Genomic DNA, 25,809 nt, shown 5'->3' with positions numbered 1-25,809 from the left:
CATACGTTTGTGCCAGGACCCCCACAAAACCCAAACTCACACCACCATCTCTGCAATCTCACACACTTTGGACCATAGCAAGCCACAAAATTCCTATTGCCCTCTACAGTCTCGCCCCTAACCCCACACAATCACATATACATATACTTTACCACTTTGACCCTCACCTTAACGATACTCCAGGAGGCTCTCTTTAACGCTCCAGAGCAGCCATGTTTGCCGACCCCCACCGCTCTGACAATCCGCGACACCCCCCACCCATGTCAATACCCCTAGGCAGTCTAAAAAATGCAAAAAAAAAAAAAAATGTAAAAAAAGTAAAAAAAAATATAAAAAAAAAATAAAAAGGATTAAAAATTCAAATCACCCCCTTTTCCCTAGAACACATATAAAAGTACTTAAAAACTGTGAAACACATACATGTTAGGTATCCCCACGTCCGAAATCGCCCGCTCTACAAAGCTATACAAATATTTTTCCTGTTCGGTAAACACTGTAGCGGGAAAAATGGTCAAAAGTGCCAAACCGCTGTTTTTTCACTGTTTTGATTCTGATAAAAATTTGAATAAAAAGTGATCAAAGCAATAACATTTCCCGAAAATGGTAGAACTAAAAAGTACACCCGGCCCCGCAAAAAAAGACGCCCTATACATCCCCGTACACGCACGTATAAAAAAGTTACGGCTGTCGGAATATGGCGACTTTTCAAAAAAAAAATTTCAAACACAGTTTTGGATTTTTTTTAAGGGGTCAAAATGTAAATAAAACCATATAAATTTGGTATCCCCAGAATCGTAAGGAAACACAGAATACAGGGGACATGTCATTGTGGCTGCACAGTGAACGCCGTAAAACCAAAGCCCGTAAGAAAGTCACAGAAATGCATTTTTTCTTCAAATCCACCCCATTCTGAATTTTTTCCCTGCTTCCCAGTACCTTATATAGAATAAATAATGGCGGCATCATGAAGAAAAATTTGTCCCAGGAAAAATTAAGACCTCATATGACTATGGGAGCGGAGAAATAAAAAAGTTATGGGGTTTAGAGGGAGGGGAGTCAAAAACGAAAATCAAAAAATGCCATCGGCGGGAACTTCAAATACCTCTGTCCCAAAGTCACTATGTAAAGTTTCTCACAACACCGTATAGCAGCTCAAATACAAATTACATCCAACACAAAAGTCTCATGTATTGTCTGAATTACAGCAAAAACAAGATACAAAGTTACATTTCATATCCCATACCTTATACACAGTACGAAAACCTTACCCACCCCTGTATATACCCACTTCTACAATCACCGCAGACGAAGTCGCGGGTACCAGATAGTATATATATATATATATATATATATATATATATATATATATATATGTAACTAGGAATAGCGGGGCCCCATGGCGAACTTTTGACACTGACGCCGAAGATCTCGACCGACTCCTCCTATGCATTTCTGCGCATTCTATTATGCCCCATAGTGGCCCCTTAACACAGTATTATCTCCCATAGTGGCCCCTGCACACAGTATTATCCCCCATAGTGGCCCCTGCACACAGTATTATCCCCCATAGTTGCCCCTGCACACAGTACTATGTCCCACTGTGGACACCCATAAATAATTATTATACTCTGGGGTCTTTTCAGACCCCAGAGTATAATAATCGGAGACCCGGGGGAAGAAAAACATAAAAAAACTACTGTTACTTACCTGTTCCCGGCTCCTACGCTGTCTTCTCCGCTGCCTTCTGCGCTGCTGTCCTTGTTCAATGACGTCACATGACCCGGGACGCAGGCCGGGTTCATGTGACGTCAGAGACGTCAGGAAGGAGGCCTGGCAGGATTGTGGAGAGGTAAGTAACATGTTTTTTATGTTTCTTACCTCTCCTGGTCCACCAATCATTATACTCGGGGGTCCGAAAAGACCCCCGAGTATAATGATAGCAGCAGTAGCGGCTGTCACCGGGCCCCCAATGTCCTGGGCCCTGTGGCAGCTGCCTCCGCTGCTATGGCGGTAGTTACACCACTGTATATATATTTGGCGTTAACTTAATAGATATTGAATGACATTCTTCCTGGCCAATCAAGTCTAGGGTAGATTCCTTCATATACCTTTCCAGCCCACTCCTTAATGCTTGCTATTGTCTTTCTGTGCATGCTTGCTCTATCATATTTGCTGTTATTATTTATATTTCTGACCCTTGGCTTTTTCTTGTGACTACTCTCTTGGATTTTGATTCTGTACTTTGCTGCTTGACTGGTTCCAACCCTCTTGGCTAGCCTGACCATCCGTTTGTTGTTGTTTGTCTTTTCTGTGTTCTGTGTTCTCATTCACATCAAAGGAAGGGACTGTTGCCCAGTTGTCCTCTACCGCCTATGGTGGTTGAGACAAATAGGCAGGGACTGGGTTTAGTATTATGACTCAGTCTTTGTCATCCCCCTTCCTTCCAGGCTCCAGCAGCAGTTACTGGGGAATTGCTCATCTGGAAATTCCTTAACTATAATTTTTTCCTTAATATGAGCCTTAGTTCATCAAAAATTGCTGACAGAATGCAAGCTATGAAATTCTTTAGCCCAGGCCAGACCCTGGGGTTAGACATAAACACATGCAATTATTTCAACTACATCAGTAACTGAAAATCACTGATATAGATGAAATGCATGGTTGAGCAGGAAGCATTCAGCTTTAGCTCTGCCATCTGTAAGCCACAATCCACTTCAAGGTTACTGGCTTACAGAGCACTGGGACCACAGACAAGATGTCCCCTGGCACAGACAGTCGCAATGCTATGATGTCCTAGTATGGCACATCCTGCACTAAGATACAGACATCCTGTCTGTGCTTATGTTCTTTGTCAAGCCTCTGCTTACATTACATTAAATTGCCACTATGAAATAAACGATACAGTGTAAACAGATAAGGGGTCATGGCACTTGCATAAGTGCTGTTGTCTCCTTAAAACAGAAGCAACTTAACAGCCAGGGTCTCAAGTGGCAGAACTCCACTGATTTTTTTTTTATATATATTTTTTTTTTTTATTGGAAAAGGAGCCAAAGATAACTGTGCTGCAAACTTTACAGAGACAAGACACAGCTGGATGAAGTGGTCATGGTAGCCCAGTGCAGATAGAGACAGAAAATGTGAGACAGAGATGTGACTGGTCAGTCATGAAATGTTTCATGTGCTGTATTCACCTATATTATCTGTAGAGCCGGTACTTATCACTATACGGTCAGTGTATTGTGATGATATTGGCATACATGAGTTTGGGGCCCACTTGAACGTGCTGACCCCCTACTATGTTTATGTCTCTGCTCAGGTTCCTTACCTTCAGTCTAATAGACAGTGAGAACTGTGCAGCTGCAAAGTTTGTACCATTGGTATGTCTGCCCCAGTCTTGGCTATGGTAACAAACAAAAATGGAGATTTGATTATCACAGATGTTAATTGGCAAAATCAGAAACAAAAATAAATTTTAAGCACGTCTCTAGAACATAGTCATTTACAGCAGTTTTATATTTTCATAACTAGTGTAAATGGTAACAATAAAGAGCTCTTATGATGCAAAACCATGCAGGGTGTTGCAAGATTCTAAGCCAGTAGTTGGGAATCATTGTCATAGAGCAATAAACTGTTTGTATCCTCTAGGAGTTAAAAGTGACCTTCCATCAAAAAGTAGTGGAGCCAAAACCAAGCAGAAAGATTCTGGAGGCATGCTCCAAACAAATGGTGGGAAAAAAGAAAAAGGCAAAAAGAAAGGTGGGTTGTTCATTTTAGTAGAGAATTTTTAAAGGATCCCATGCTACATGAATTTCAAAATATTTTTGTAGAGTGTAGAAGAGTAAAATTAGAAAATGCAGAAACATAGAATCTTGATAAAAACAAAGCCTTCTATCAACTTTATGGTATTCCATGACAAATTACACTGTACTTTATTTAACGAATACTAAACCAAAATGCAGAAGGAGTGCGGGAAAAACTAAAGCACATCCTTACTGCTTTTATAGGAATTGAGAGGGTAAGTAGCAGCCAGCAATTATCTTTCTATAGTATGTTATGTAATAAACACTAAAATAACGGGGCTTGGCTAGCACGCGAAGCTGAACGGTCGCATGCTGTGAGAGCTCCGTCCTGAGCCGGCCTTAGTATCCTGATGTAATGCTGTTCCCTGGTGTCCTGGGCCCTTCCAGAGTGTGACGCTTACCTCCCCCCATTTTGTGCTCCGTGTTCGTACTACTGGAACTGTTGACATCTGCCCTTGTGGCCTGGGCCTCCTGAATCTGCCACCATACCTACCTCCGCAACCTGTAAAAAAGGGAGGTAGCAGGCCCTCTCAGATGAGTCGCCCGCAGTCGATCCCCGCCTCTGAGCGCCTCCGGGGGTTTGCCAGGTCTGTTACTCCCCCTGCTCCCACCTCGCCTGCTGCCTCCCCTCCTGGCCCATCTATGGCTGAGGCCGAACCTACTCTGAAACAGGTTACGGCTCAATTGCTGGAAGCGATCCAGGCTGGCACTTCCTCCTTAACTGGTAAATTCGAGGAGGTTAAGATTGACCTTGGCTTACTTCGTCAGGACTTTCAAACTTTGCGGGGCAGAGTGGGGGAGGTGGAGGACCGCGTTTCACAAGTGGAGGACTCCGTCCAACCTCTTCCTGCTAAAATCCGAGAGTTGGAGCGGGTGGCGAGCCTCTGGACACAAAGAGCTGATGATTTGGAGAACAGATTACGCCGCAACAATCTACAGATCATAGGGCTCTCAGAGCGGGCTGAGGGTGCTGACCCTCGCTTCTTTGTTGAACAGTGGCTTCGTGACACCCTCCCAGAGGCGCACTTCTCCTCAATATTTGCAATTGAACGGGCTCACAGGGTCCCTGCTAAACTTCCCCCTCAAGGGGCTCCTCCATGTCCTTTGCTGGCCCGTCTGATTAATAGTATTGACCAAGATGCTGCTCTTTGGGTTGCACACCAGGCTGGGGAGATCAAGTATAATGGTGCTACTGTGGCGATTTTTCCTGATTTCTCGGCTGCCCTCCAAAAGACCAGAGTTTTCTTTGTGGCGGTTAAAAGATGGCTCCGTGAAAAGGCTATAAAGTATTCTATGGTCTACCCTGCCAGGCTTCGGGTCATTCATGGCGACCGCTCTTTATTTTTCACTACCCTCAAGGACGCTGAGAACTGGCTGTCTCTCTTCTCTGCGCTAATTTTTTGAGAGAGTGCCTAGATCAAGATCGATTTTAGGTGCGCTTTCTCCCCCGTTATTAGTAGCCACGGTACTGGCATGCCCAGTATTCTAGGACCGTTTACACAGTCTTTTACACCTCTTGCGGGTGTACGGTTTTGTTTTGTTTGTGTTTCTGATTGCTTTTTGATCTGCCACGCGTCATCATGCCTCTATGCCCTGATACTTCAGGCTTGTGTTCATTGGAACATAGACCGCTATGGCGTTAAAGTCCTTTCCTGGAATGTGAGGGGTATGGGTAATCTGCGTAAGCATTACTCTATTTTTTTCCCAGATTAGGCAGGTGAATCCTTCTATTGTGTGTCTCCCGGAGACCCACTTGGTGTCTGAAAATTTAAAGTGGTTACAGAAACCGTGGGTTCAGTGGGTCTCCCACTCTACTCATACTACCTTCTCCAGAGGGGTATCTGTTTTAATACATCGTAGCCTTAGGTGGGAGCCTGGGGTGGTTGAGAAGGACCCTGAGGGGCGTTATGTTTTTGTGCAGTTGTGGATTGATTCAATCTTATATGTGATACTAGGTGTGTACTTGCCCCCTGCGTCTGACCTCTCTGTTCTCCTGAAGGTGGCGCAGTTTTATCTAGATTTCCCGAGGCAGTGGTGTTTTGTATGGGGGACCTCAATAAAGTAATGAACAATGCTCTGGACCGGTTTTATACTGTTTCAGATTCCCCGCCTCCCTCCCGCCCCACTTCTATGGCCAGGTTGGTTTTGGAACTGGGGTGGCAGGATCTTCGGAGGATATTGTTTCCTGATTCTAGGTTTTTCTCCTGTCACTCTGCCCATAGACACGCCCTGTCCTGTATTGATTACGCCTTTGGGAACGTTAAAGCATGTTCCATTTTGCACTCGGCCTCTTACTTACCCAGGGCGATTTCTGACCACTCCCCCTATTGATAGAGCTGACCCATGGTGACACTGTTAGATTGAGTCGCAATTACCATATACATCCCTTCAAATTATTTCAACCAAATGATCGGATCCCTGACCAGTATAAGATACAGTCCTATGAAAAAGTTTGGGCACCCCTATTAATCTTAATCATTTTTAGTTCTAAATATTTTGGTGTTTGCAGCAGTCATTTCAGTTTAATATATCTAATAACTGATGGACACAGTAATATTTCAGGATTGAAATGAGGTTTATTGTACTAACAGAAAATGTGCAATATGCATTAAACCAAAATTTGACCAGTGCAAAAGTATGGGCACCTCAACAGACAAGTGACATTAATATTTAGTAGATCCTGCTTTTGCAAAGATAACAGCCTCTAGTCACTTCCTGTAGCTTTTAATCAGTTCCTGGATCCTGGATTAAGGTATTTTGGACCATTCCTCTTTACAAAATAATTCAAGTTCAGTTAAGTCTGATGGTCGCCGAGCATGGACAGCCCGCTCTCAAATGATCTGAAAACAAAGATTGTTCAACATAGTTGTTCAGGGTAAGGATACAAAAAGTTGTCTCAGAGATTTAACCTGTCAGTTTCCACTGTGAGGAACATAGTAAGGAAATGGAAGACCACAGGGACAGTTCTTGTTAAGCCCAGAAGTGGCAGGCCAAAAAAAATATCAGAAAGGCAGAGAAGAAGAATGGTGAGAAGAGTCAAGGACAATCCACAGACCACCTCCAAAGAGCTGCAGCATCATCTTGCTGCAGATGGTGTCACTGTGCATCGGTCAACAATACAGCGCACTTTGCACAAGGAGAAGCAGTATGGGAGAGTGATGAGAAAGAAGCCGTTTCTGCAAGCACACCACAAACAGAGTCGCCTGAGGTATGAAAAAGCACATTTGGACAAGCCAGCTTCATTTTGGAAGAAGGTCCTGTGGACTGATGAAACAAAGATTGAGTTGTTTGGTCATACAAAAAGGCGTTATGCATGGTGTCCAAAAAAAACAGCATTCCAAGAAAAACACTTGCTACACACTGTAAAATTTGGTGGAGGTTACATCATGCTTTGGGGCTTTATGGCCAATGCCGGCACCGGGAATCTTGTTAAAGTTGAGGGTCGCATGGATTCCACTCAGTATCAGCAGATTCCTGAGAATAATGTTCAAGAATCAGTGACGAAGTTGAAGTTACAATGTCCAAACACTGCTCCAAATCGACTCAGGCATTCATGCAGAGGAACAATTACAATGTTCTGGAATGGCCATCCCAGTCCCCAGACCTGAATATCATTGAACATCTGGGGGATGATTTGATGCTCGGCGACCATCAAACTTAACTGAACTTGAATTGTTTTGTAAAGAGGAATGGTCCAAAATACCTTCATCCAGGATCCAGGAACTGATTAAAAGCTACAGGAAGCGACTAGAGGCTGTTATCTGTGCAAAAGGAGGATCTACTAAATATTAATGTCACTTTTCTGTTGAGGTGCCCATACTTTTGCACCAGTCAAATTTTGGTTTAATGCATATTGCCCATTTTCTGTTAGTACAATAAACCTCATTTCAATCCAGAAATATTACTGTGTCCATCAGTTATTAGATATATCAAACTGAAATGGCTGTTGCAAATACCAAAATATTTAGAACTAAAAATGATTAAGATTAATAGGGGTGCCCAAACTTTTTCATAGGACTGTAAGATAAGATATTCCTTTAATAGTCCCACATTGGGGAAATTTCATTTTCATATTTTTGGCGGTTAACTCCTCTGATGCTTCCCCTCCTCTTTTATGGGAGACCACTAAGGCGTACCTTAGGGGTTGCATTAAAGAGGACCTTTCACCATTTTGCCCACAGGCAATTCTATATACTGCCAGAAAGCTGACAGTGCGCTGAGTTCAGCACACTGTCGGCTTTCCTGATGTGGGCCCAGTGTGAAGAGCTTACGGTCCCAGTACCGTAGCTCTTCTATGGTCAGAAGGGCGTTTCTGACACTCAGTCAGAGACGTCCTTCTTCACAGCACAGCCAATCGCGCTGTACTGTGAGAGCCGGGAGGAACTCCCTCCTCCCTCCCTGATAATGCTCGTCTATGGACGAGTACTGCGAGCAGATGGAGGGGGCGTTCCTCCCAGCTCTCACAGCACAGCGCGATTGGCTGTGCTGTGAAGAAGGACGTCTCTGACTGAGAAATCTGGCTATCAGAGAGGTAATGTCTGGTTCAGAGATGTATATTTGGGTGTCATCAGCATAGCAATGGTACTGGAAACCATGAGATTCTATGAGTTGGCCCAGGCCAAGGGTGTAGATGGAGAACCTGCTCTTTGACAGACTACAGTCAGGCTTCAGACCTCTTCATTCCACTGAAACTGCCCTAACAAAAGTCACTAATGACCATCTAACCGCCATAGCCAAGCGCCATTACTCTGTCCTCCTCCTCCTTGGCCTCTCCTCTGCCTTTGACACAGTCGACCACTCCCTCCTGTTAGAAATTCTCTCATCCCTTGGTATCTCAGACCTGGCCCTTCTCATACCTCACCAACCGCACATTCACAATCTATCACTCGGACACCAGTGGTTAGCAGGTCATTAGTGACTTTTGTTAGGGCAGTTTCAGTGGAGTGAGGGGGTCTGAAGGCTGACTGTAGTCTGTCAAAGAGCAGGTTGGACGAGAGATAGGAGGAGAGTTCTGAGTGGACGTGCTGCTAAAGCAGTTTTGAGGCGTACAGGAGCAGTGAGATGGGACGATAGTTGGCTGGAGAGGACCGGTCGAGGGATAATTTCTTAAGTATGGGTGTGACTGTGGCATGTTTGAAGCGGGAGGGGAAGGATCCATTGGCTAGGGATAGGTTGTAGAGATGGGTTAGGGCCGGAGTAATGACTTCAGTGAGTTTGGGGATGAGATGTGACTGGATCGGGTCAAGTGCGCAGGAGGTGAAGTGGGATTTAGAGATTAGGGAGGAGAGTTTTTCGTCAGTGATGGTGGAGAAACAGGTCAGGGATGAGGAGCAGCAAGTAGTTGGGTAGAGGGGTTGTCGAGGGAGTAGGGCGAGACTGTCTCTGATGGTGTCGATTTTAGTTTTGAAGTAAGAGGCAAAGTCGTCAGCTGAGATAAGTGGTGTAGGAGGGGCACAGGAGGACGGAGGAGGGAGTTGAAGGTTGTGAATAGCTGATTGGGATTGTGAGAGAATGCAGTTATGAGTGTGGTGAAGTAGTTCTGCTTTCTGAAGGAGAGTGCGTTCTTAAATGCGAGAACTGCCTCTTTTTAACTGAGGAAGTCCTCCTGGGAGTGGCTTTTCTTCCAGAGGCGCTCTGCAACCCTTGCGGCATGTCTCAGATTTTTAGTTAGGTCAGTGTGCCGGGGCTGCCTATTGATAGGTCGGGCTCTAGTGGTTGTGAAGGGCCACAGAGTCAAGGGCTGAGGTGATGGTGGTGTTATAGAAGGCAGCAGCGGCATCTGTGTCCTGGAGTGAGGATATGTTAGCGAGTGGTAGGAGAGAGTCTGAGAGCGTGGGCCAGGTGGCGAAATGGTCGATGAAGGCAGCGGTGGGTCCAGGCGGTCGGAATATGATGGCCAGTTGGAGGGTGAGTAGATACGAACCGAGTGCACTTCAAAGGAGGGGGGGTGAGGGCAGGTGGTAGCTGGATTGGGGTGAATGAGCAGTTGTCTGACAGGAGGACGCCTACACCTCCACCAGGTTTATTGTGGGGGCGGGGAGTGTGTGAGAAGTGCAGACCCCCATTGGAGAGGGCAGTAGGGGAGGCAGTGTCTGAGGGTGTCAGCCATGTTTCTGTGATGCTGAGAAATGTAAATTAATTTGAGATGAAAAGGTTGTGGATGTACGCAAGTTTATTGTGTGAGGAGCAAGCATTCCATAGTGCACCGGAGGGAAAGGCAGGAGTGAGTGAGATAGGTTCAAGATTTGAGGGGTTCGTTGTTCTGATGCCAGGTGTGGGGATGAGTTGAACGTAGGGGTTTGCTGGGGTGGTCCCGGATTACGAGCCTGAAAGTAAAAAGTTCAAAATATTGTTGCCCTTTTGCTCACCAGTGTATATGGTACTCCTGTATGTTGCACATAGTACAGACATTTTATTATATTTACTTCTAGATGAGGCTACTACTTAACCTTTTTGCGGTCACATCAAAAGTAGTGTCTTCACTGATTGCCTGAGAAGGAAGCTACTCTGCATATCTAGTAGGGATTTCTAGGGAAATATTTCATTTTTGGGCATAACATTGGTTTTGGAGATCTACAATTGTCCTTTGGATTATTTATACTATTGTTCTGGTGGATAAACTATGAATATCAATTAACAGTGACGACTACTTGGCCTTCTTTTTATACTTTTTTAGGGTTTCCATCTCTCTGTGCCTATATATCTCCAATTGACACTAATGTTGTTTCTAATGACGTTGTTTTTAATGATTCAGTAAAATTTATGTTCTAAAATAATTGTCAGTGGAAAGTTATGCTAATTGTAGTTTTGCTTTATTTATTAGTTTAGATGCTATAGAAAATCTGTTGCAAATGTACATATCCTTTAAATTATTTTGTTACTTATTCTGTAATGAACAGTTTCCAATGACACTTTTTTTTACCTTATCCAGCAGCAGAAAATAGTAATAAAGAATCTGACTCCTGTTCAAAGGCTATAAAATCATCACAGAAAAAGGCAGCTACTATGTTTCAATCTAAAGGTGAAACACATAAGGATGTAAAAGAGAAGAAAAAAGGTATAGCATTAAAGATGAATTACTGCATGAAAACTAATTTATTATATGTTCTTATGCTCATAGAAAATTGTGAGGCTATGTTCCCAATTGCGCTGGGCTCTCCATTCTTCGGTCAGCTACCCGCAGACACCTGCGGAGTTTATAATAACATATATATATATATATATATATATATATATATATATTATCCAATTAGCAAATCTATTAAGCTTTCCTCAGCAATAAATGCTAATAGTCAGGTGTTAGAGAGGTCAGACCCAAAAAATAAGGAGAAAACCAGTTCAGCTTCTGTTTATTAAGGGATTGGTTTCATAGATTGGATTTGATTGTCAGAACCCATGCAGATCAGCTGATTACACAAGTGGGCAGCACTCTAGTCTCTCAACGCAATTTTAGTAATTACTGGTTTGTTATGTTTATGGCCCTACTAGCAGAAGTATTAAATAATTAAAAAATTAAACAGAAAACACCATTAAGTCTATGGGACACCATTGCAGTTCTCATACCCACTCTCATGCTCATGTAAACAACTGATTGATGACCTATCTTGGTGATGGACCAATGATGGCCAACCTTTTGAGCTCAGTGTGTCAATATTTGTTAAAAAAAAAAAAAAAAAATGGGCACAAACTCATGTGGTGTGTCACTTCGAGATAAATCTATAATTTTGTGATATTTGTAGCTCTAATAACAAAAAGTAATATTTTTAATATATGTACTGTATTTATTAACCACTTCAGTACTAGGCCAATTTCTGGTTCAGGACCAGACACATTTTCTGTTTTCATTGCATCAGCATCCCGTCACAGGTATCCGCACAAAAAAGCCACATAGAGGAAAAGGATTCCATCGTCTGAATATACCCTAACTACATCTGTCAGTCGGTTTCTTTTATTGGTTTTAATACTATTTAAGTAGAATCTACTTACTACCCTTCCTCCAGACTTGCTAACTAAATTGGGGTACAGCAGCAGGGTTAACAGTGTCTGATGGGGTTCTCTTTCCCCAGTTTTTTGAAGCGATAACTGTTTTGGGGTACACTGGAAGCAGGGTGAGATTTTAGTAGTGCTTTTTTTGGCCAGGGTGTAAGGAGCACACACTCCTGAGATGACTCTCTTATCCCCTGTACAGATTTGCATATTCTTCCCATTGACTCCTTGCGAAGTGGAGTGCTAAAGGCTTAATAAATCTCCACACACCTATATGGTGGTCTCTCCCTAAGGAGTGACAATATACCCTTAACCCTGTCTAAGCCTCTCACCTCTACCAGGTTATAGTCCTCTCTACATCGAGCTGATGAGATGCAAGTACATCGAAACAGCCGTCCTCGATTGAGAGACTATACCTGGTAATAATCCCAGCGTCATTGCAAAATAAAGGCCTCTTGGAAGGTCGAGCATGATGCTAAAGGGAGCAGCCTTTATTGGGTTATTTCACTGGAATTCTGTCATCCTAACTACATCAGGGAAGACAGGCTTGCACATTCCAGTGAGTGCCCTCTATTGGTTTGCAACAATGAGGCAGCTTCTGACTTCCTAATTACATCATGGAAGACAGATTTGCATATTCTTCCCATTATCCCCTGTAATCACTGAAATTGAGCTTGGTCCAGCCATCAGCCACTGACAGGGCAACTGTGAGGCACAGTTCTAGTGTTCCCAGTTGTCTGGGTGTAAGTCTGCATAAGTCTGCATAATTCCCTAAAACCCTAAAACCAACTTCTCTAATGAGGGAAAAATGGCCACCGTTAACACTTTGAAGCTGGAGAGATGCACACTCTCAGTGGGAAGCAGGAGAGTCGCTGCAACTCTGGATGCTGTCAGCAAAAACGTCTCAGTGTGTCACCTATGACACATACAGTATATCATAGGTTAGCCATCAGGGTGATAAACCATAGAGATGAGCGAACAGCGGTCGATCGAATATCAGGCTATTTGAGATATTCAATTAGAATCGAATACCATGTGACAAACGCACTAAAAATTCATATCCCCTCCAACCTTCCCTGGTGCTTTTTTTGCACCAATAACTGGGCAGGGGAGGTGGGACAGAAACTACGACAACGTAGGCATTGAAAAAAAAATAGGATAAAGCCATTGACTGCCGAAATCAGGTGACCTCCTATTTAAAAGAATAGTGGCCGCCATGTTCGTCAGTTGCGGTTTGGAGAGATAGGGATGGAGATCTGCAGAGGGTCAGATAGAATTGTAGCTTCTGTTAGCCAGGAAAAACTGAACAACAACAGCTCTTTTCAGAGCTATACTGCAGGGAGAGGAGATATACAGATCCGGTATATCGACTCAACCTGCCAAAATATCCCAAAAGCCCTTTTTTCCCAACCACTGGTATACAGTATATACCAGTCCCATAGGGGTAAGCAGAAACCTGTATACTCACATACAGTATATAGGATCCCATATACGCTCAATCCAGCTTTCCTCAGTGTATACCCCTCAAAAAAATCTAAGTGGTATACAGAAAATCAGTCAGGCCGTATACTGAGCGTATCCAGCTTTCCTCTGTGTATACCCCCCAAAAAACCTAAGTGGTATACAGAAAATCCGTCAGGCCATATACGCCCAATCCAGCTTTCCTCAGTGTATACCTTCCCCTCAAAAAAACCCGATGTGGTATACAGAAAATTCGTCAGTCCATATACGCTCAATCCAGCTATCCTCGTGTATACACCATAAAATTCGTATTTATATACATCTCAAAATGCGTAAGGCTAGCGCAAAGGGATGTGGACGAGGACAGGGACGAGGCCAGGGGCGTGGAAATGCAGCTGGGGAGCAAGGTTGCAGTCAAGCAACAGCGCATCCTGTGCCTACTCCTCTGGGGCAGCAAGCATTGCGCTTCCCCACAGTCCCCAGCTTGATGGCCACATTAAGTAGGGTGCAGGGTACAACACTAACCAGGACCGAGCACCAGGAACAGGTGTTACAATGGTTAGCGGATAATGCTTCCAGCACAATCTCCACCAGCCAGTCAGCCTCTACCTCAACTCCTCCTCCTATCCAACAGTCTGGTCCTCCTTCCTCAAAACATGCCCAGTCTTCCCAGCAAAGTAATCCCCCCTTTTCCACCTCCCAGGAGCTGTTTTCGGGTCCTTTCATTGTCCCTCTCTCTGTCCCACCACTTCCCAAATCCCAGGAGCTAACAGATGAGTTTCTGTGTCCTGATGCCCAAACACTGGAGCATCCGCCATCTCCTGTTGATTTTGTTGTTGTTGACCAGCAACCCGCCCTCTGTGACGATGACAAGACACAGTTGCCATCAGGGCAGCGTGTTGCCTTGTGCGGTATGCAGGAGGAGGAGCCGAGAGATGAATTGGAAGAATTGGTGGTGGACGACGAGGACACTGACCCGACCTGGACAGGGGGGATGTCAAGCGGGGAAAGCAGTGTACATGTGGAGGGAAGTGCAGCACCAAAGAGGGTGGCTAGAGGCAGAGGCATGTCCAGAGGCAGAGGACAGCTACTTCACCGAAGCCAGGCCACAGCCAGCAAGGCCCAAGATGTTCCCTATTCTAGCTAGCCTAGAAAAACTCCCCCACCGAGGCCACGGTCTTCAGTGGTGTGGAGATTTTTCAATGTATGCGCGGTGGACAAATATAGTGCGGTTTGCACACTTTGCAACTCGAAACTGAGTAGGGGCTCTGAAAGGAGCAACCTTACGACCACTGCCATGCACCGTCATTTGGAATGCAAGCACTTGGCTCAGTGGGAGAGGGCAAACGCAGGAAAATCGTCGTCCGGCATTGCCGCCACTGACTCTGCCACTGTTGCCAGTGCTGGTGCTGCAGTCCAGACCACCTCCACATCTGCCTCCATCACTTTGGGGACTTCTCCCTCATCCTCCCCTTTTCCTGCCTCAGCTCCTTTTCCTGCACCATCATGTGCCTCTTCCCAGCAACCCACCATCTCACAGACATTTGAGCGCAGGCAAAAGTACAGCGCTACCCACCCATATGCACAAACCTTAAACGGGCACATCTCCAAGCTCCTGGCCCTGGAGATGTTGCTACATTTCACTGATGGCACACTGGGTGAATGTAGTTGAGGCTGTGACCGGGTCACTAACTGGGGCACTGGCGTGGGGAGACGTCAGCAGGCCATGCTGAAGCTCATCAGCTTTGGGGACAGACAGTACACTGTCTCCGAGGTGAGGGATGCCCTCCTCAATGAGACGTCAATATGGTTATCGCCGCTGCATCAGGGCCCAGGCATGGTCGTGTGTGATAACGGCCGCAACCTGATAGTGGCTCTGGAGCTTGCCAACCTCCAACAAGTTCCATGCCTGGCCCACATTTTCAATTTAGTGGTGCAACGGTTTTTAAAAACGTACCCCAATTTACCCGATCTACTGGTGAAAGTGCGGCGCTTGTGCGCCCACTTTCGCAAGTCTACAGTAGCCGCTGCTAGCCTCAAAACACTCCAGCAACACCTACATCTGCCCGAACACCGGCTGTTGTGCAACATCCCCACATGCTGGAACTCGACGTACCACATGTTGAGCAGAGTGTGTGAGTAGTAGAGACCCTTGATGGAGTACCATCTCCAAAACCCAAGGGTTCTTCAAAGTCAGCTTCCGCAGTTTCTGCACTATGAGTGGCCATGGATGACAGACTTATGCGAGATCTTACGTGTCTTTGAGGAGTCCACCAAGAGGGTCAGCTGTGATGATGCACTAGTGAGTGTAACAATCCTGCTACTGTGTGTGATGAGAATCCCTCATCGCCATCAGGGATAACGCATTGTACGCTGAGGAGTCTGGCATAGGAGCAGAACCATCCCAGCAGGATAGTCAGTGCACACTCCTGTCCGCTTCACAACGTATAATGACGGAGGAAGAGGAGGATGATGAAGTGGCAGATGATCTCATTGTTACACAGGAGGCTAGCGGGGAAGTTCAGTGCATCCCATTGCTGCAGCGCGGATGGGGTGAAAGGGAGGAAGAGGAGGAAATGGAAATTCACCATTCTGGTGGGGGCAGCGAAGTCATGTCAAGTAACACTCTGGCACACATGGCTGAATTCATGTTGGGGTGCTTTTCAAGTGACAAACGCATTATGAAAATCCTGGAGAGCAACCAATACTGGATTTTTGCAATCCTCGACCCCTGGTATAATAATAATATTTCAACTTTTATTCCGGTAGAGGGGAGGGCCAATCGCATTAGTGATTGTCACAAGCAACTGGTGCAGAATATGATGGAAATGTTTCTATCAACTCTCGTTGGCGGCAGAGAGGAGAGTTCCTCCAAGAGGCTAACAACTGCCATCCGGTCCACACACACCAGGGGAACAATCTCCAAGGTCTGGGACACGTTAATGGCACCCCCTCACCAAACTACCGCCAGTGAGAGGCCTAGTGTCACCAGGAGGGACAAGTATAGGCGCATGTTGCGGAAGTACCTTGCCAACCACAGACCTGTCCTCTCCGATCCCTCTGCGCACTACAATTATTGGGTCTCCAAGTTGGATTTGTGGCTGGAACTTGCGCTTTATGCCTTGGAGGTCTTTTACTGCCCTGCCGCCAGTGTGCTATCAGGAAGGGTCTTCAGCGCAGCCGGTGGCATCATCACAGATAAGCACAGCTGGCTGACTTTCATCAAAATGAACAGCCACTGGATTGACCCATCATTTACATGTCCACCAGTGTCAAGCACCATAACATGAAGTTCCATGTGTGTGCTCAACCTCTCCAGTTCCTCCTCTTCCTCCACCATCAGAGTTGCACAATTCTACTCCTACTAGGCTCAATCCACCCTAATTCCCCAAAACTCTGCTGGTTAGAGGCTCAATCCACCCTAATTCCCCAAAACTCTGCTGGTTAGAGGCTCAATCCACCTTGATTCTGCCAAACTCTGCTGGTTAGAGGCTCAATCCACCCTGATTCCCCCCAAACTCTGCTGGTTAGAGGCTCAATCCACCCTAATTCCCCCAAACTCTGCTGGTTAGAGGCTCAATCCATCCTAATTCCCCAAAACTTTGCTGGTTAGAGGCTCCACTCACCAAAAAGACCAAAAACTAAGCTGGTTAGAGGCTCCACTCACAAAAAGGGCCAAAAACTAAGCTGATTAGAGGCTCCACTCACAAAAAGGGCCAAAAACTAAGCTGGTTAGAGGCTCCACTTCAATAAAGGGGCCAAAAACTCTGCTAGTCAAAGGTTCAACTCACCTCAAGGGCCAAAAACACTGCTGGTGCAAGGTTCAACTCACCCCAAGGGCCAAAAACTCTGCTGGTGCAAGGCTCAACTCACCCCAAGGGCCAAAAACTCTGCTGGTGCAAGGCTCAACTCACCCCAAGGGCCAAAAACAGTGCTGGTGCAAGGCTCAACTTACCCTAAGGGCCAAAAACTAAATCTCTGCTGGTTAAAGACTCAACTTGCCATAAGGGCCAAAAACTCTGCTGTTTAAAGGCTCAACTCACCTCAAGGGCCAAAAACACTGCTGGTGCAAGGCTCAACTCACCCCAAGGGCCAAAATAACTGCTGGTGCAAGGCTCAACTCACCCCAAGGGCCAAAAACTAAATCTCTGCTGGTTAAAGGCTCAGCTCACCCAAAGTGCCTAACACTCTGCTGGTGCAGTGCTCAACTCAATTAAAGGTGCAATGTTTAGATGGCTTCTTTCGGTAAGATCTGATGGCTGTTTCCAGCCCTGATTATCCTGGATAATCTTATTCAGTAATGAGGCCAGCTGAGCATGAGGATCTTGTACGTTAGGTTGTCTATGCCCACTAATGTGCATGAAGACTTGATCACCGTAAATGTTCTTATTTTTCTCCAATTCAATCTCTGAATGAACTGCTCTGAAGGATGGCCAGGCACTGCTGCAATGGCAATCACTGGGTTTTCATGTTCTGGTTCCAAAGAATCTTGTGTCTTACTTGAAGATGAGACCATCTTAGGCTGACTGCTGGTTGCTTGTGCTGCAGCATTTGGAGTTGGATCTGTCAGCCATGTGATGAACTACACACACACACACACTGATAGCTAAGGTTGCCATGGGCAATGTAATTTAAAGGGGTGCTTGGTAATGTTTCTTTAGCTTAAAATTTGGGTTTACAATTGGGGAGGAAAGAAGATTTCCAGGTATTTTTCCACTTTCCATAGAGGTTGTATGGAGTGTGGAAAGTGTGCAGTTGATGGTCTGTGATAGTAGGGTAAAACTGTGACTTGGGAGTGTTAGATGCCCCCAGGCATGCTTCCCCTGCTGTCCCAGGTGCATTCCAGAGGTGTTGTCATCATTTAATGAAGTGTCATAGTGGACTTGGTGACCCTTCTTAGTCGAATAGTGGTTTCCCCTGAAACGAACATTTTTTCCACATAGACTATAATGGGATTCGATATTCGTTTGCATAGTCGAATATTGAGGGGCTATTCGAATCGAATATCGAATATTTCAACTGTTCGCTCATCCTATTAATATTATAAATGTGAAATGTTTGTGAGTTTGTGGGTTTGTGACTTCGGATGTTCAGATGTTTGGCGGTCAATCACGCAAAACCCGCTCCACCGATTTGACTGAAATTTTCCACAAACATAGTTAATACACACGATTGCGCAATAGGCTACTTTTGAACACTATAACCCACATACGTTTTCCACACGAACCCCACAAAAAATAAACTGACATCACCATCTCTGCAATCTCACACACTTTGGACCATAGCAAGCCCCTAAACTTCACATTACCCTCTACAGCCTAGCCCCTAACCCCACACACTCACATTCACATATACTTTCCCACTTTCACCCTCACCTTCACCATCCTGCAGGAGGCTACCTCTGTCACTCTCCGGACCAGCCATGTTTGCTGACACCCACCGCTAGGAGGATCCACGGCACCGCCCACCACACTACTCCACTAGCGTCACAGGAGCATGCGCACTTTGCAGACATAAACAACGTGTTACTAGCATGCCACCATTTTGCGCCTCCACCTTAGGCCGCAGCACACGAAATCCTGCCTCCAGCCCGCAACAGTACCCGACGCCGCTATCACCTCCCTGCTGTTTCCTCTGCACGATCCATCCACCAGCGCGACACTGGTAAGTTCACATACCACTCTAACACTGCCAGGACCTCTGCCCTCTCTACTCCGCTGTGCCAACACCCAGTGGCGTAACTAGGAATGGCGGGGCCCCGTGGCGAGCTTTTGACATGCCCCCCCCCATCTCCTCCGCACTCTATTATGTCCCTTACTGGACCCTGCACACAGTATTAACCCCAATAGTGGCCCCTGCACACAGTATTAACCCCAATAGTGGCCCCTGCACACAGTATTAACCCCAATAGTGGCCCCTGCACACAGTATTAACCCCAATAGTGGCCCCTGCACACAGTATTAACCCCAATAGTGGCCCCTGCACACAGTATTAACCCCAATAGTGGCTCCTGCACACAGTATTAACCCCAATAGTGTCCCTCTGTGGATACCCATAAACAATTATTATACTCTGGGGTCTTTTCAGACCCCAGAGTATAATAATCGGAGACCCGGGGAATAAAAACATTAAAAAAAAAACCACTGTTGCTTCTTACCTGTTCCCCAGCTCCTGTGCTGTGCTGTCCTCCTGTGCTGACCACCGCTCGCGTCCTTTGTTAATTACGTCGGACGTCACATGACCCGGGAAGCATCAGAGGCGTCAGAGACGTCAGACAACAGTAGGACGGAGGCCTGGCAGGATCGCGGAGAGGTAAGTAACAGTTTTTTATGTTTATTACCTCTCCCGATCCGCCGGTCATTATACTCGGGGGTCTGCAAAGACCCCCGAGTATAATGATAGCCCCTGTGGGGCCCGCGGTGTCACTTGCCGATCCCGGCCCAGCCAGGATCGGCAAGTGAATAGGGCCCGTAACAGCCTATTTTTTTTAAAAAACGCAGCGGTAGCGGCTGTCACCGGGCCCCCCTAATGGCCCGGGCCCTGTGGCAGCTGCTACTGCTGCTACCACGGTAGTTACGCCACTGCCAACACCTTATGCTCCATAACAACCTTACCCCTCTCCCTCAGTGCCCTATCCTTCCACTTCTCCTCTGCAAACACACCTCACAGTCACTTGCACCTCACTTCACCCCCCTTGCTACGGCCCATGCCAGTGATGTTCCTATGGCAACCAGCCGCTATAGCCGACGCTTCCTTGCACACCACCGCTCACACTGCTTCTGCTCTCGGCCGCCATACCCCCTTGTACTATGGCGCATGCCAGCACTTTCTGTCTGCCAGGTGGCCGGTAGCCGTACGCCCGCCATAGCCCTTCCCTTACACAATCGCGCATACACTGCGCTACCCCCGTCATGTCTCCGGTTCCTGCCAACTTTGCGTCCTCCGCCGCCTTCTCTTACCTGTCCCATGGCTCCCGTCTGTCCCTCGCTGCGCGGAGGCATCCTCCTGCTTATATCCGCCACCTACACTGGGCTAGGCTGCCGCCGCGAAGGTTCCTATAGCAGCCGCTAGCTCTCCCACACCTCCCACACAGCTCAGTGTGTCCAGGCTGCTGCAGGCTATGCTACGTAGCCTGCAATAGCACTGGCATGATTATGCAATACATAGCAATACATTACGATTACAATGCATTGCATTGTTCAGGACACCCCCTGCTGGTGTACAACGGTATTGTTTTGCAAGCTGCTGGATGCAGCCTGCAAACCTCATTAGCATTAAAATAAAAATAAAAAAATTAAAAATAAAATAAAAAAAAATACTGTGAAACACACACATTACCTATCCCCGCCTCCGAAATCCCCCACTCTACTAACTGAACTAAACATTACGCCTGCATACACTCACACTGTACTCTTTACTATTGCAATGCATTGCATTATTCAGCGCACCCCCTACTCTCCTTCACACCCACTAAACGCCCATGTATTTGCTGAAAATACACGTCTACAAATGCACGTGTAAGGGTCCATTCACACGGCGTAACGCGGCGCTTATTTGGTGCTTATTTTTACACCGAGCGCCGCGTTATGGGAGCGTTTACGCCGCGTTTGCGCTGCGCTATTTACATTGCGCTATTTACGTTGTGTGTAAAAATTCACCCATGACTCGATTTACACACTTCTACAATCACCACAGACGAAGTCGCGGGTAGCAGCTAGTCTCTAATAAACCATCGATTTGAAAAGGGTGGACAACCGCCTTTATCCCATTAGTGACTGGTGTATAGACTTTCTACATACATAATAAAAAATGAATAAAACACATATCAGGTATTGATGCATCTTTAAGGACCCAAGCAATGCAACCATAATATTATTTTACAGCATTAAAAAAAATCTAAAAATGTTAGTACTGCCATTTTTGGTCTGTCAGCCACCAAAGAGAAATATAAAAAGCAATCACAAGGCGTTACATTCCCCAAAATGGAATCAATAAACACAATGGGTCTTTCCTCAAAAAATAAACAATTGCTAAATTCCGCTAAAAGAATTAAGTTAAAGGGGTATTCCCACAATCACAACCATTTTTAAATTTGTAGATAATTAAAAGTTAAACATTTTTGCTAATATATAGTCCTATGAAAAAGTTTGGGCACCCCTATTAATCTTAATCATTTTTAGTTCTAAATATTTTGGTGTTTGCAGCAGCCATTTCAGTTTGATATATCTAATAACTGATGGACACAGTAATATTTCAGGATTGAAATGAGGTTTATTGTACTAACACAAAATGTGCAATATGCATTAAACCAAAATTTGACCGGTGCAAAAGTATGGGCACCTCAACAGAAAAGTAACATTAATATTTAGTAGATCCTCCTTTTGCAACGATAACAGCCTCTAGTTGCTTCCTGTAGCTTTTAATCAGTTCCTGGATCTTGGATGAAGGTATTTTGGACCATTCCTCTTTACAAAACAATTCAAGTTCAGTTAAGTTTGATGGTCGCCGAGCATGGACAGCCCGCTCTCAAATGACCTGAAAAGAAAGATTGTTCAACATAGTTGTTCAGGGGAAGGATACAAAAAGTTGTCTCAGAGATTTAACCTGTCAGTTTCCACTGTGAGGAACATAGTAAGGAAATGGAAGACCACAGGGACATTTCTTGTTAAGCCCAGAAGTGGCAGGCCAAGAAAAATATCAGAAAGGCAGAGAAGAAGAATGGTGAGAACAGTCAAGGACAATCCACAGACCACTTCCAAAGAGTTGCAGCATCATCTTGCTGCAGATGGTGTCATTGTGCATCGGTCAACAATACAGCGCACTTTGCACAAGGAGACGCTGTATGGGAGAGTGATGAGAAAGAAGCCGTTTCTGCAAGCACGCCACAAACAGAGTCGCCTGAGGTATGCAAAAGCACATTTGGACAATCCAGCTTCATTTTGGAAGAAGGTCCTGTGGACTGATTGAGTTGTTTGGTCATACAAAAAGACGTTATGCATGGCGTCCAAAAAAAACAGCATTCCAAGAAAAACACTTGCTACCCACTGTAAAATTTGGTGGAGGTTCCATCATGCTTTCTGGCTGTATGGCCAATGCCGGCACCGGGAATCTTGTTAAAGTTGAGGGTCGCATGGATTCCACTCAGTATCAGCAGATTCTTGAGAATAATGTTCAAGAATCAGTGACGATGTTGAAGTTACGCCGGGGATGGATATTTCAGCAAGACAATTATCCAAAACACCGCTCCAAATCGACTCAGGCATTCATGCAGAGGAACAATTACAATGTTCTGGAATGGCCATCCCAGTCCCCAGACCGGAATATCATTGAACATCTGTGGGATGATTTGAAGCGGGCTGTCCATGCTCGGCGACCATCAAACTTAACTGAACTTGAATTGTTTTGTAAAGAGGAATGGTCCAAAATACCTTCATCCAGGATCCAGGAACTAATTAAAAGCTACAGGAAGCGACTAAAGGCTGTTATCTTTGCAAAAGGAGGATCTACTAAATATTAATGTCACTTTTCTGTTGAGGTGCCCATACTTTTGCACTGGTCAAATTTTGGTTTAATGCATATTGCGCATTTTCTGTTAGTACAATAAACCTCATTTCAATCCTGAAATATTACTGTGTCCATCAGTTATTAGATATATCAAACTGAAATGGCTGTTGCAAATACCAAAATATTTAGAACTAAAAATGATTAAGATTAATAGGGGTGCCCAAACTTTTTCATAGGACTGTAAGTAATTAAACATTTTCCAGAGTTTTAAAGCTTTTCTCTTAATATCTTGTGGTCACAAGATATTTTGATCTGTTGCCCGTGGATACGACCATGAATACAGGACCTTTCTAAGGGCACAAAATCAGTTATGATTTCCTTATTGTGGCTGGAATATCTTCTGATAACCCAGCAACAATAAGAAAATCATGGCTGGGTTCCTGACAAGTCCCAGACCATTGAAAGTTTCTATATTTGTGGTGGTATCCGTTGACAATTGATGAAGAAAACAGATGTCACCACTAAGATAGTTAGAGAAAATCTTTAAAACACTGCAGAATTTTTAATTATTTATTTGCAAAAATGTTTAATTATCTACAAATATAGTGTTAGGATGGGGTCCTGCAGGTTTTCCTTCGGCGCACAACACCACCTGCGGGTCAATCCTATTCTCGCCCTCGGCGTCGGACGGTGAGGGTTGTGGAGTCTAAGTCCAGCATTTGGCCTACTGAGCATGCTCGGACTTTTTGGAAACACTCTGAGGCTGTCTCATTTTCACCCTGCTGAGCATGCTCAGACTTTTTGGAGACGTTCTGAGGCTAAGTCCCTTTCCACTCATACTGGGCATGCCAGTGAGAATATGGCCACTGCCCTGTGGGCGGGGACTTGCCTTTATATGGTGTGAGCCGACGCCTGCCGGGTGCTCACACTTTGACTAATATGCTGGGACAGAGCGGTTTAGGGCTAGGTTCCTGTCAATGCCAGGTTACCAGTGCAGGTATTCTAGTGTAGGATTCCTGGGTACTGACGGTAGGGAACTATTATAGCCTGTGGGGTCTGTCCATTATTATTATAACTCCAAAGCTGTTGTGGAGCCCATTGTGATTCTGACCGGGGGTGACATTAACCCTTGGCAGCCTTGATTGCAGCCTATACGCAGGTGCAGTTCCCCAGGAAGTTTCTGGTGAACCCGTGTTGCCACCTGTTCACATCCAAGCTGCACAAAAAACACTTGCCCATTGAAGCCAACTGGTGTAAGCCTCTTTGCAGTATATTCCCATTAAAGCTACACAAACACCTGCCCAGTGAAGTCAACTGGGGCACTCCTCCGTTGTAGCCGGTTCACCGTGGAGCTGCATGCACGCCTTCACCCAGTGAAGCTAACTGGTGAACGTGCGTTGGTTCGTGGTCACACTTAAGCCGCACGCGAACATACTGCTGATTTGCTCAGGCAGACGGCCGCCCTTCTGGGGCTTGTGGACCTCGACTGCAGCCACTACCGCAGTCAAGAGGTTCTGTCTAAATAATTATATATATATATATATATATATATATATATATATATATACACACAGAACCGTAACATATAGATATGACTCTGTTTATGGGAATACCCCTTCCCGACATCTGTAATACGGTGCTGCCGGAAGGACTTCTCGCAAACCGCCGTAGTACTACAGCGGCTGCATGGTGCGCACACAGAACCTGCCGCGACGGTTTCGGGGGGTGCCGGTGTTGGTAGTGGGCAGCCCGGGGTCTGATCAGTGACCCCGGGTCTGCCCCATCACTTCGCCCTCCAGGTACCTGGTTGATCCTGCCAAAATGGAAGCTGTCAGCCCTGTGCGTGTGCATGGGGCTGAGAGTTTCCTGTACACTACAATACACACGTATTGCAGCTTACATGTAGTTAAGCAGAGATCAGAAGATCACTGCTTCAATCCCCCATGTGGACAGAAAAAAAAGTTATAAAAAAGTAAAAATAAAAAAAGGTTAAGTTTAAAATAAATTAGAATTAAATAAAGCCCCCAAAATCCCATTTTCCCATATTAAATGTTTTATTATGTAAAATAAAGAAAAATAGAAAAAAACGTTACATATTTGGTATCATCGCGTCCGTAATAACTTGAACAATAAAATTAAAAATGGCGATGCAAAAATAAAAGATTTTTTTCCCCTAAATTGAATTTTATTCTGCACAAATAGCAACGCATTAAAAAAATATAAATGAGGTATCGCCGTAATTGTACCGACCCACAGAATAAAGGAAACATGTTAACTATGCTGTACGCTGCACGGGAAAAAAAAAAATGCTAAAAAGCAATGCCAGTATTGATGTTTCCTTTTACATCCCACCCAGAAAGAGTTAATAAAATAGTCAATAAGTTACAGGCACCCCAAAATGGTGGCATTGAAAAGTACATCTAATACCGCAAACACCAAGCCCTCATATGGCCACATTGCCAGAAAATAAAAATAAAAATCTAGCTTGTACAATGTGAAGACAAAACCCCCAAAAGTCGCCAAATCATTAGGACATAAGTGGCTGTGACTAGAAGGAAATGTATAAGCTGTGTGAGCGTTTTCAGGGGACACCCCATATTTAGAACTTATGAGAGAGAATATACCAGCACTGATCCCCCAGAATGCCCCTCTTCCCCGTCCGTGTCATAGGAGCTAGTGGGAAAATATAATGGGATTTGGTGTACCCAATTTACTCCGCACAGCTTACATATTCACTTCTGGGTTACTAATGCTCACTACATCACTTGATAAATTTTTTGAGGGGTGCGGTTTTCAAAACGGGGTCACTTTCTAGAGGTTTCCACTGTTTTGACTCCTCAATGGCTTTGTAAATGTGACATGGTTCCTGAAACTGATCACAGCCAGATCTGCCCTCTAAAAGCCCCTTCCCTTCTGCGTCTCGCTGTGCGTCCATATATTAGTTTAGACCCACAAGTGGGGTAATGTGGTAGTCCGGAGAACTTGCATAACAAATTGTGGGATGCGTTTTCTCCTTTAACCCCTTGTGAATGTGCAAATTCTAGGGCTAAACAAAAAT

At 45.2% G+C, this 25,809-nt stretch overlaps 1 protein-coding gene across 3 annotated transcripts in view; it reads left to right on the top strand.

Moving 5' to 3' along the window:
- Positions 1 to 25,809, top strand: part of TULP1 (TUB like protein 1) — a 64,142-nt gene that overhangs the window by 22,876 nt on the left and 15,457 nt on the right. For 2 of the 3 annotated variants that reach the window (XM_075264307.1, XM_075264305.1), the window contains 2 exons: positions 3,646 to 3,756; positions 10,732 to 10,857. In XM_075264307.1, the coding sequence (XP_075120408.1) occupies positions 3,646 to 3,756; positions 10,732 to 10,857 (237 nt within the window). The remainder of the gene's footprint in view (positions 1 to 3,645; positions 3,757 to 10,731; positions 10,858 to 25,809) is intronic. The other variant, XM_075264306.1, reaches the window with a different exon arrangement.

This window comes from Leptodactylus fuscus, chromosome 2 (genome assembly GCF_031893055.1).
Source record: "Leptodactylus fuscus isolate aLepFus1 chromosome 2, aLepFus1.hap2, whole genome shotgun sequence".
Taxonomy (NCBI): domain Eukaryota; kingdom Metazoa; phylum Chordata; class Amphibia; order Anura; family Leptodactylidae; genus Leptodactylus; species Leptodactylus fuscus.
This window is presented reverse-complemented; position numbering and strand designations above follow the sequence as displayed.